At 33.7% G+C, this 13,086-nt stretch overlaps 1 protein-coding gene across 1 annotated transcript; it reads right to left on the minus strand.

The window, feature by feature from the left end:
• Positions 1-5,561: 5,561 nt before the first annotated feature.
• Positions 5,562-7,274, minus strand: LOC131596928 (uncharacterized). The gene is made up of 3 exons (XM_058869659.1): positions 7,174-7,274; positions 5,867-7,077; positions 5,562-5,734 (listed from the first exon to the last, which is right to left on the minus strand). Exons 1-3 carry the CDS (start codon positions 7,272-7,274, stop codon positions 5,562-5,564), a joined length of 1,485 nt encoding a protein of 494 aa, XP_058725642.1.
• Positions 7,275-13,086: the final 5,812 nt, after the last annotated feature.

Consider the following 13,086-nt stretch of genomic DNA (forward strand, 5'->3'; position numbering starts at 1 on the left):
TCGAGGACGAAAATATTCTAAGTGGGGGAAAGTTGTAACACGCGTATTTATTATTTCATATTTTATTTTATTATTTGTGAATTATATTGATTAAGTGTGTTTATATGTGCTTATGTGGCTTTATGTTATTTATTGAGTTTTACTAGTAAATGACATAAGTTGGTGATTAGACTAGTTATTGGGCCTATGATTGGATTAGCATTAGAGAGGTGTTAATTAGGGCCCATTAGCAATTAGATCATAGTAAGGGTTTAACAAAACAAGGGTTTTAGAGGAAATAGAATTAGAAGCTCATTTGGGAATTTTGTGAAAGAAGAGAAGAGAGAAAAGAAGAAGAGAGAGATTGAAGATTAGAGTTGGCTTCAATCCATATCCTAAGGTAAGGGTGGGGTTCTTTCATGATAAAGGGATGTATGATGATGTTTAGGGTGGGGTTTTGATTATGTGTTGTATCCATGGAATTGTGTGTAGAATTTTAGGGTTTATGATGAAAATGCATGAATCTTTGATTGGAAATGTGTTTTAATTGATGTTTGATGATAGATGATGATAGATTTCATGATTATATGTGTTTAATTGCTGTTTAAATGTATTTTGGGTGATGGATGAATGATTACGCAGATCTGTCATTGCTGTGATTTTTCTGCATAATCGCACGTCCACTAAGCGGACGCGAGGCAGCTAAGCGGATGCTGTTTGTTTTTGAAAATTAAAGATGGCTCGCTAAGTGGAGCCAGTCCACTAAGCGGAGCCTGGTTTGCATTTCGCTACTGTTTTTGGTCGCTTGAAGTGGGGTTATTGAAATTGTATTTCCATAAGTGTGCTTGAAGGTCACTGAGCGGACCTTGCTGTGCAAAACTTGTTCAAACTTTGACATGATGTATCTTTTGAACCATAACTTGTTTTTAATTGCTGTTTGAACCTCCGTGAAGCTCTAATCAATGTCTATCTACTGTATATGACTTGAAAACCTTTGGAAACCGTTTATAGAGTTTTTCTTGAATGATATGTTGCTAAATTGATGATGTTTGGAGAAGTTGAACATGGAATAAGTGGAACATCGTAAGAATGTGTTTGACATGCAATGAATTACTATGAAATGTAATGATGTTGATGTTGTGTATGTTGTTCTAGTTGATTAAGTTGTTCAAGTTTGTTAAGTTGCTCAAGTTGATTATGTTGTGCAAGTTGGTTATGTGGATTTATGTTGTTTAAGTTGTACTTGTGGATGTGCATTCATTGAGTCGCATCCATGGCATTGTTTAAGTTGGCCTAAATGGCAATTGTTTAAGTTGGCCTATATGGAAATGTTTAAGTTGGCCCAATGGCGAATGATTAAGTTGGGAGTTTTACTCCAAATGGTACCACATGCATAGCATAACATAAAGTCGCATATTGAGTTGCATTTGATTAGTTTTGATTGAGGTATGAATGTTGTGGTGTGTTGATGTTTTAGTTGTGAAATCGATTATGTTGTTGAGAATGACTAATAATGTTGCGATTGTGATTAAAGTTGTTGCAAGTTGTGTAAGTTGAGAAGTGGTGGCCAATGTATGATCTTTTCTCTTGCTTTGAATATTATCATATGTTTCTTTATAATGAATGATATCTCACCCCTTCTGTTTGAATATTACCCTTTGTTGGTAACGTGCAGGTAACGACGTGGAGTAGCTGTTTACCTTTTAGCTCGTGTCGGTCTGTCTATGCTCTGATACGTAGCACTCAGGGGACGTCTAGCTTGTTGTGACTATGTCATGTTGTCTTGTCATTTTTGTTATTATATTTGGATATGGTTATCTCTCATTGGATTATGTTGTTATGTCTTGTAGAGATATGTTGAATTTTTAGTTGCCCGTGTTTGGCACGTATGACCTGAATATTGTTGTTGATGTTGTTCCGCTGTGATATTATGACTATTCGAGTATTAATGTTTAATGGATGTGATTTTCCTCCATTTTACTTGATATGTATCTATACATATGTGAGCATGTGTATGATTTGTTTTACGATGTAATTGTGACGCCTCAAATGTGATGTATGTTTTGAGACTTTTACACTCTGATTTTCCTTTATATTTACGGGGTAGATTTGGGGTGTTACACTCCAAATGCCATAATTGTGGACCATTAGTAGGGTAAATGATGTGTGAGTAAATGTTCTTAAAAGTGTCCTTCCTGCAATAGTCAGACACATATAGTTAGACACACATATTAAGATACACATATATTAAGACAGATATGCTAAAATTTACCTGTAATATTCAGATACATAGTCTTCAGGTTTTTTCTTGTTTTGCCAAATACATGTGACAGAAGGGCTACAAGGGATTCCAGTTAAATCCCATTTCCTACATGCACAAGTCTCTTGTTTGAGGTTAACAACATATGTATCAATTCCATTAGTCACACCATATATGGCCATGTCATCATCACCATGCCATGTAGGAGTCCAATGTGCTGCATTCCTCTTGTTTTTTTGAAGCACCAATTGTATTATAAGACATATATCACAATTGTAGTTATTCATTAGCTCTTTCTGATTAGCTATCCTCTTAGTAAGATAATGCTTAATCCCTTCCAAAAGAGTGATTATTGGCTTATCCCTGTATTCTAGAATAGCCCTATTGAAAGCCTCACACATGTTGTTTACCTGAAGGTCACATTTGGAATAGGTTTTGAAGGGAAACCGACTCTAGTAAATTGAAGGGACATCCACCATTTCCTTCCTTGCATATTATTTCATGCCCTTCATCTTTAACACTGCCCTTTCCCGAGATGGTACACTTGTAGCTCGTGCTGTAACATCCCAAAATTTCTTATTTAATTAATTTAATTAAGTTTTAAATTAATTAATTTGAATTAGCATTTTATTGGAATTATGTTGGGAGAAATAATAAAATGTAGTGTTGGGCCATTGGTGGAGTTAGTAATGTGGGGGTGTTAGTGTGAAGGAGCCCATTACTAAATTATGTTATGTTTTCATAAAACAAGAAAATAAGAGGAAATTGAGAAATAGAGGAGGTAAACCTAAGAGGGAGAGAAGAAGAACTCATGGGCAAAAGCTATTTTCACAACCCTTTGGCAGCCTTCACAAAATGGGTCATAACTTCCTGCTCGTAACTCCAAATCAGGTAATTCTCGAAGATTCGGATTCTACACGAAATTTCCTTCGATTTGATATATTAATTCGTGTCAGGGAGTTTCTCGATGAGGGAGATAAGCGAGTTTGAAGATTGGGAATTCTTGTTGAAAATGAAGAAAAAGGGCTTACGGGTTTGATGGAGAAGGGGAAAAGTCCAGATTCTTGGCTAAGGTAAGGGGGGACTCTTTCGATTAACATCTATTATCGGGTTATGGATAATAGGACTGATATAGATATATTATTTCGTATCGATTGATTCATATGATAGAGTTAGGGATTTGAGTCAATTTGGATGATGATTGATCATTTGGCTAGAATCCATGATGAATGTGTTGTTGAGGCATGAAATGACATGGAATAATTGTGAATTGATTCTGTTTTTTTTGTGTATGGTCGAAATGATTCGATTTGGGTTGTGTTGGATGGAAATAAGTTGCTGTCAAAAGTGTTTTTTTTGCTGTTACAGGTGATGTAACCGGTTACGGTCGGGCTTGTAACCGGTTACGGCTGTGAAAAATGGGGTTTTTGGGCTGGTTACGAGTTCGTAACCGGTTACGGTGTTGTTCGTAACCGGTTACGGCTGAAACTGTTTTTGAAAATTATTTTCGTAACCCGTTACGCTTTTTTCGTAACCCGTTACGGCTGAAACTGTTTTTGAAAAATTGTTCTTCGTAACCCGTTACGCTTTTTCTATAACCCGTTACGGCTGAAGGTTTTTAAAAAAATGAATCATTTTAGAAAACTCATAACTTTTGAACCGTTGGTCCGTTTTGTGTGCCGTTTCGAGCAGGATGAAGCTTATGAGGTATTCTTTATGTTAGGATGATGAAATGATTAGTAGCTTGAGATTATTTCACTACTTTGCTTGTTTTGATGAATGTTGTGTTGTGGACATATATGATGAGATGTAACGACACAAGCTATGTTTAAGACATTATTATGTGATGATTTGTTTGTTGGTATGGTGAAGCTTATGAGATAGTTTCGTGATGATGTGAATATCTTGTCTGTTGGATGGATGATGTATTATTGAAATATGTGATGAAATGTGACAATATAAGATTTCGTTTGAAAAACATTATGATGTGATGATTTGTTGAGAATTGTATGATGATGATTGCTTTGTTTGGAATGATGTGGATACATGTATGTTCTTTCTTATTAATGATGATGATTGATGTGAACACATGTATGTTCTTTAATGATGATAATGATGATTGATTGTATTTGAATGATGCTAATGTATATAAACATACTTTGATGATGATGATGTTGATAATGATGATGATGATGAAATGAGTATTTGAAGATGTTACTCATTAGACTTGACGATGGTATAAGTATGTTCATGTATGTTTGCATTCATTCATATTCATTGATGATGTTGTGTCCATGATGATGTGTTGGATCAGTAAAGGGCATGATTCCCATTGTGTGGAATCTGTGCTGGCAGGACCGTATCTTGATGATGTTGGATCGGTCATGGGTTATTCCCATTTGATGATGTTGGTACCACATGCATAGTGTCAGTTGCATCCATATGCATGACTTTTATAACATGATTGGATGTATTCCAGTGTTATAAATATTGATGATGTGTTGGTTGATTGTTTTGTGATGATGAAACTTGTCTGAATGTCTGTTTATGAAACAATTGGGTGAATGATGTAATTATGATGTGTTATTATTTATGATTCAATAACATTTGTTAATTTGAATGAGACTCACCCTTACTGTCGACATTTTCAGATTGGCGAGTAGCGGCTTTTGGCTTTGGTGAGGATAGCTCATAGGCCAGTTTGTTTAAGTATAGCGTCGGTGTCATGCTCTGATATTGTAACACTGGGGAACGCTAGTTTAGAGTTTATGATGATACTCTATTTTGTTGTTATTGGAGTAATTTTGTGAGATATTGCATAGATGATGTTATGCTTATCCGTTGGTTAATGTTCTGCTGTGTAGAAACATGATTTTGTTAAATTGATGATTCGTTCCTAAGTGAAGCATGACAATTGATTTATGATAAATTGTTTAAATTGAATTGTGGCACCCTTGTTTTCATGTTTTACTCTGAATTATTTTATTAATTTCCGCGGGGTTTAGAAGGGTGTTACACGTGCTGCACTCCACATAACCTCTTTGACTTCAAGACCAGGATTTTTCTTCTTCCAATTCCCATATAGATGCTTCACACATAGGCGTTGCTCAACATGAGCACTCACACTTTGAATTGCTGGTACTAATCCCTGTCATATAATCAAAACAATCAATACAACTTTTGTTTGTACTAATCTCAAGATGAATATTTACATAATAAATAATTACAAGTTACAAGGTACCTTTTGTTGGTCTGAGATAAAAACATAGGCTCTTTGGTTTATAGCTTCCAAGTCTTCCAATAGAAGTTTGGTGAACCAATACTAAGATTCCTTTGTCTCAGCCTCCACAACAGCATATGCAATAGGCAGAATCTTGTTATTTCCATCTCTCCCAACTACTGCCATCAACTGTCCTCCAAAATCACCTTTCAAAAAACAAGCATCCAGCCCTATTAATGGCCTCCAGAATTTTGCAAAGCCATACTTGCAAGCCTCTAGACATACATAGATTCTTTCAAAGACAGGGCCTTCACTTGAGTCAGCACACCTGATCACAGCAGTACTATTAGGGTTGGATTTCAATCATTCTTGGGCATATCTCCTCAAATGGTTAAATTGTTCCATACCATCCCCTTGTAACATATCCATAGCCCTCCTTTTAGCTCTATAAGCCTGATCATGTGACAAATTCACTCCCCATCTTTTAAGAGATTGGGCAATCAATCCTGCTGGCTTCATGTTAGGGTTGTGTCTTAGAATGTGACCAAACTTCTTAGCAAACCATGTAGTCTTTGCTTGCCTATTATATGGAGTTATAGCACAATTGTGTTCATCAATTAAACTAACCACTTGCCAATATTGATTCCCTACCCTCTTACTAACTCTCATGTGAAAACTGCATCCTTCCATACATTTAATCACCATTCTCTTTGCCTCATTTTTCTTTATGATAACATTTTTGTTGTTCTCCATACCATAGTCCTTTACAGCATCCCTCTCCATTTCTTTCTTACTAAACACCATACCAAGCTCAAACTTTAAGGACTCGTCACTTTTATAAGAAGGAAACTTCTCATGTTCCTCATCATTACCACTCTCATTAGGTGTATGCAGCACATCCGAATCACCATCCTCATCAGAGTGTCGAGCCTTATCACGATCCTCATCACAATGCATGACACAATGCATGACAGTTGTCCAATCCAAATCCACATTTTGTTCCACATGATCACTGCATTCTAATTCCTCATCAGAAAAACTACATAACTCACTATCAGCCACATAGTTTTCATCTTCATAATCGTCATCTTCTATTCCAACATCAACATGTTCAGTCTCAACATCTTCCCTGTCAGCTTCATTCCCATCTATATCATCCATATCATTATCACTTGCAACTACATTCTCAGCCATATTATTATCATTTGCAACTTCAACATCAATATCAACCTCATCCTCAGCATAATTTGGACCACGATCCTCATCATAATCATGTATTATGTCTGACTCATCTATCACTTCTACTGTGTGCTCAACATAAACATCCACCAAGTTAAATCCTTTTAAATCCTCAACTAACTTAAGAACATCACCATCACAGTTAAGGGGTCTCAGACCACGACTAAAGCTATACTTGGGGTTCCAATACCACATGCGTTTGATATTCCTATATCCCTCTTTTATTACCAATTTTTCAAACTGCATATATGACATGTAATCAGTATCCCAAAACCAATCCATTTCATACACTAATCCATCCACATACCATTTAATAGGATGCTCTACTAACTTTCTCATATGATGAATTCTCAGCTTAATGCATTGACTCTGAGATGGTCTGAATGACAATATTTACAATCAGCGTATTGTCTAAAACAACCAGATAACAAGATAAAACTGCACGAGGAGAAAAGAAATGGGAATCGTGATATACCTCAAACAAAATCTGACATATTCTTTATTCTTCGATGAAAGAGGAATGGGAGGAATGTCGCCACTATTGTTACTGGTCCTTGCGTTTGAACTTTGTGTCATGTTTAGTGTTTATGGGTTCTTCGAAGAACCAATGTTTATGGTTGAGTTGTTAGGTTGAGAGACTTATGGGTTTGAGAGATAAGAGAGGAATTAGGGTTTGAGAGATAAGAGATGATTAAATCACGTTTTCAAAAATTATGTTTTTGAAATAATGAATTTTCAAAAAATATATTTTAATTAAAAATAAGAACATAAAATATCTATATTACGTGGCACAAAGGTCATTGCTCCATGTCATCATTAAAACATGTCACATATGCAATTTTGGTGGGGGACTCAAAAATTGCCAGAAGTAAGTAATTGTGGGGACTAAAAGGCTGAATTTTGTAAAAGGGAGTTTAAAAATTCAAAATAATATAAATAGGAGAGTCAAAACTGCATTTAAGTCTATTATTTATAAAGATAATTTTTTATTAATTAATAAATAATAAAAATATTAGTTAATGGAGTAATAGAAAGTGAGTGAATAAATGGGTGAGCGGGGTTGTTGAGAAGTTATAATATATTTATTTGATTAATTAATTGAAAACATGTGTTTAATATGCTAAATGACATTTTTATAAAAAAAAAAAAAAAAAGTTGCAAATGTGTTAGTGGATAGTAGATATTAGTGGGCAGTTATAAAAAATAATTTATTGAAAATGATGTTGTAGTTTAATAGCTTATATATACTGCATAATAGAGAAAAAATGTGGCATTGAATTGAATGTAGTGGGAGAGATTGTGAGTGAAAAAATGTGGCATTGAATGTAGTGGAAGAGATTGTGAGAAAAAATAATTTATTGAAAATGATGTTGTAGTTTAATGGAGTTAGTGGGTTAAGAAAAAATTAAATAAAATGTTAGAAGTTAGTGGGATAAAATTAGTTTCTTTAATAAATAGTTAAAATTATTACATAATTATAAAATTAAAATATATTAAATATAGGAAATATAAAATTAGTTTATTTAATAAATAGTTAAAATTATTACATAATTATACAATCAAAATATATTAAATATAGAAAATTACTAAAAAAAAGGTTATATTATTAAATAATTAAAAAAAGTTTGAGAAAACTGTTTCAAAACTAGTGCAACTTAATGGAGTTAGTGGGTTAGGAAAAAATTAAATAAAAAGTTAGAAGTTAGTGGGATAAAATTAGTTTCTTTAATAAATAGTTAAAATTATTACATAATTATAAAATTAAAATATATTAAATATAGGAAATATAAAATTAGTTTATTTAATAAATAGTTAAAATTATTACATAATTATAAAATTTAAATATATTAAATATAGGAAATTACTAAAAAAAGGTTATATTATTTTAAATAATTAAAAAAAGTTTTTAAAAGTTAAATGGAAAAGGTTAGTTAATGGAAGAAATTATAATAAATTAATTATAAAAATATGAAATTACAAAATTATATGAAAATATATAATTATAAAATTACCCTCAATTTTGGCAGCAAAATTATGAAATGACTTAACAACTTGTAATAAAATTTTAAGAGAAAAGGGGATGTGCACCGACAGTGTAAATTATTTTTACACTGTCAACCAATGACAACCATGTATCTTACTAAGTCAGCTTTTAAATTTTAAAATACTGAAATGATTTGGCACTTTAAAATAATCTGATTGGATGTCTGTGTAATACTTCTTTACACTGACAGTGCACTATCATTAAACTCAAATTTTAATATACTAAAAATAATTAGGAATCTGTCTGCATCCAAGCCAGCTGCTAGCATCATCTCTTCGAAATTAGGGAGATGTTTTAAATGAATAACATGTGACATTTTCTCCTTTATTTAAAATTACTACAAAATAAAATAATATTGAATCTTAGCGCGCCATCTTTCTAACTAAAATTTAAACTTAGTTATATTTTTTAGGGTTAAATACGTTTTTAGTCCCTATAAATACGCGACCCTGTATTTTTAGTCCCTATAAAATTTTTCTTCAATGAATGGTCCTTATAAAATTATTATGCACCTAGTTTCAGTCCCTACTGTCAAACCAATGTGTATTTTAGAATGATTATTTTGCAGACATGTTCTTAATGTTTTAAAAAGTTCCTGGAAAAAAAAGAAACTCAAAATTTAATTTCTAAGTTGAGATTTTCATTACTTTTATCATTATTTTTTGAAATTTGAAAAATTCATATTTAATTCTTCTCGTTTTAAAAAATTCTAAAACTTGATAAATAAATATTTTACAGTATTCTAAACATATATAAAAAAAATTATTCAAAAATTTAAAAATTCAAGGATAATCTAACAGTTTTTAAAATTTTAGAAAATAGTATGGACTGAAATTGCATGCATAAAAATTTTAGAAGGACCATTCATTGAAGAAAAATTTTATAAGGACTAAAAATGCAGGATCGCATATTTATAGGGACTAAAAACATATTTAACCCTATTTTTTATCTCATATTGTTACACTCATAAAATCGATCCCAAATTTTAAAATTATTTTATTTTGAACTTTTCATTTTATACTTATAAAAAACAATATAAAATATTTAAAATGATGTGATTTAGATATTAACATCATTTCAACCAAAGTTTTTATAGGGCTATTGACTAGCATCTTTTTCAGGTCTTCGTGCGTGGGCTCTTCGAATGTTGTGGTCTCTCATCTTCAGTATGTGGATGACACGCTAATTCTGGCATATGTCTCCATTGAAAATTTTTGGTCCATCAAGGCTATCCTCCGAGCGTTTGAATTAGCTTCAGGCTTGCGGGTGAATTTTGCGAAGAATAGTCTCATTGGAATGAGCTCTGATCCTGCTTTTCTTGATCTAGCTTATGACTTTCTTCATTGTCAAAAAGGTTCCCTCCTGTTTAAGTATCTTGTTCTTCCGATGGGGGCGAATCCTCGTTTGTCCTCCACATGGGAACCTCTAGTTAGTCTCATCACTAGGAGGCTTCATTCGTGGAGGCACAAATATGTATCCCTAGGAGGGCGGGTGGTTCTTCCTAATTTTATTTTTAATGTTATTCCTATCTTACACTTGTATTTTTTAGAGATGCATGTTAAGGTTTGGAAGAAGATTGTGAAAATTCAAAGGATGTTTTTGTGGGGTGGTGTGAAAAGGGGGTCAAAGTGTAGCGGAAAAATATGGGATCAAAGTCATTGGATTGACTTGACTCTTTATTTCAGTGAAAGTCGCCAACGCGCTTTATTGTTTCCAAAGTAAATGGGAAAAGAGCGAAATAAATCCAAAAAAGAAGTTTTTGAAACAAAAACAACAAAAAAAGAGATCTTAGGTACGGGTGTTGATTATACAAAGGGAAGGTTTTAAGCATCCCTCATATCTGTGGTACTCCACAGGAACCTTTTTGAAAATTTGTGTTGAAAAGATGTTGTGTGTAAAAGAAAAGGTTTTGTTTGTTTTTTTAAAATAAGCTCGGCAAGACATTACATCTTGTGCCTAAATACCTCCTCGGTACAATGGAGAAGTCAGAGCTAATGTAGTTCCGCTTAAAAGGGAAGATGGTTTTTAAAAGGAATATACACTTTATCATCATAGGAGTGAATACTCAGCCATTGATCTTAAACATGAGAACAGATGGATCTTTTGCATCACAAATGAGAGAAGGGCTCCAACTTGGATAAAATCAACAAGTATGCCACTAGCTCTCTCAAGTGGAAAAGGTTCCATCATATCAATCAATATCAAGATCGTGGGCTATCACAACTTACCACAACAATTAAACGTGTCTAAACTTTGAAAGAAACTCCAACAAGGACAAAAGATATTTTTAAAGAAAGATTTTTAAAAGGGTTTGCAAACATAAGAAGGTTTTGGAAAAAGGGAGAAGATTTTGAAAATCTAAGAAGGGGGAAGAAGATGAAGGGACTATCCTAGAGCATAAAGTAAAAGCTAAGGAAAAGAACAATATAACTAAATAAGAAGCCAACACTTGACATTAAGAGTCAATGTAGATTTCTCATCCTATCAACTACCAGTACTAAACCAACATAATACCAATTGGGGATCCAGATGAACTTGATTATCTTTAACACAACTTGCACCAAGCCTTTAGAATGCATCTGTTTACGGTGATTTTCGGTAAACAACCGCTAGTCCTCCAAACTATGAATATACTTTGGTTACTCGCAGAATCGACTAGATTGATCCTAGGACATGTGTCGAAAAGTTATCTTTTATGATGATTGGATTCATACTTTCTGAGTTTTAGTTTTTAACGAAATGATCCTAATTTATGACTGATTATAAAGTAAAACTAGATACAATGCAACGAAAGAAATTGCAAAGAGTAAATCGAAATGACTAAAAAATAAATATAAATGGCTTCGACAGAAATATAAAAGAATTAAACTGCAAACGTGAAGGATTCGACAAGAAAGTAAAGGAATTTAAAAGACTTTGTACTTTTAAAAGAAAGACGAATATTGAAAAGGTAATGGTGTTACACGTACATTTCTCAGCGAAAACTCTTTCTCTAACACTTGGTACTTGAGTGATTTGTGAGTAATTTGTACAAAATGAACACCCCTGGATCCTACCACTAAGACCCTTATTTATTCTAATTCGACCCTAACAGTCCTACTCTAACGAAATGCCACGATGCTCGCTTGCATGCGCTTTGAATTCCTGGGGCTCCACATGTCCTCCTCGATTCAAACGAAACTCTTTGAATTTCAAATCTTCCCGCTCGAACACCCTTCGACACGCAGCAACGTGTCTTTTATGAAAATACATCAAAATATCCTAAGTCTTTTCAGCCCTTAGGCTTTGAAGGCAACCTATTCACATCCAGCTTCGATTTAGGAAACCCTCATGATATATAACAATCTTAAAAAATAGCCATTCAGAAGTCATTCTTTCTTCGAGACGTACATCTTCGAAGAACATAAATATTAGTCAAAATTTCCAGCTAACAAATTGCCCCCAATAAATGCCTATTTCGAAAGACAAATAGAAATGGACATTTCTTGATACTTTGAAATTTCAACTTCTCAAAACCTTTGAGTTCCAAGATTGTGAATAACGTCATAATCATTTATGACCTTTATTTCAAAACGTCTTGTCATTTTCAAAAACGTCTCTTCAGAACGTGCATTCCCACGTCTCAACAATACTTATGATCATTGCTCCTAGGTACTAGGAGTAAGGCTAACAACCGTTGGACCGTCAGACGGATAAATCAGCTGCTGGCGTGTGCCCCATTAACTCAATTAACCAAATAAAATAGAAAATTAAAGGGTTTTCTTAAACCTTTAAATAAAGGGTTTCACCGTTTACAATACCTTCTTTTCTTCTCCCAATCACTTTCTCCATTAGCATCTTCAAACGCAGAAACAAAAACCCTTTTTTACTAAATCTTCATCTTCTAAAGAACTTCATCCATGGCTTCAGCAATCGATCAAAACCAAACAATGCAAACCGTGGACGCCTCTCAACGTGTTCAGCAGCTTCAACGTCCTTCACAAGTGGGGAATCAACAATACATCCCAGAACCACATTTGGAGGAAACTCGCGCCATTTACGCTTCTCAGGTAATTATCCCTTTCACGATTTCTCGAAAAACTCATGCTTTCATGGGTCCTTTACCTGGTCGTGACACTCATCTTCAAAATAAATTCTTTCCTGCTTACTATAAGACTAGGCCTCTAGTTAGTAGAAATAAGATAGATGATGAGGGCAAGCCACTCCTTGTTGAAAACACTACCGCTGAAGGTTCTTCGACTAACACTTCTGTAGTCCAAGAAGCCATTAGGTTAGAATATATGACCAATATCCTTAGGGTCTTTAGGGAAATTCCCTTAGCAAAAGATCCTGACCTATATTATG

This window comes from Vicia villosa, linkage group LG4 (assembly GCF_029867415.1).
Source record: "Vicia villosa cultivar HV-30 ecotype Madison, WI linkage group LG4, Vvil1.0, whole genome shotgun sequence".
Classification (NCBI taxonomy): Eukaryota; Viridiplantae; Streptophyta; class Magnoliopsida; order Fabales; family Fabaceae; genus Vicia; species Vicia villosa.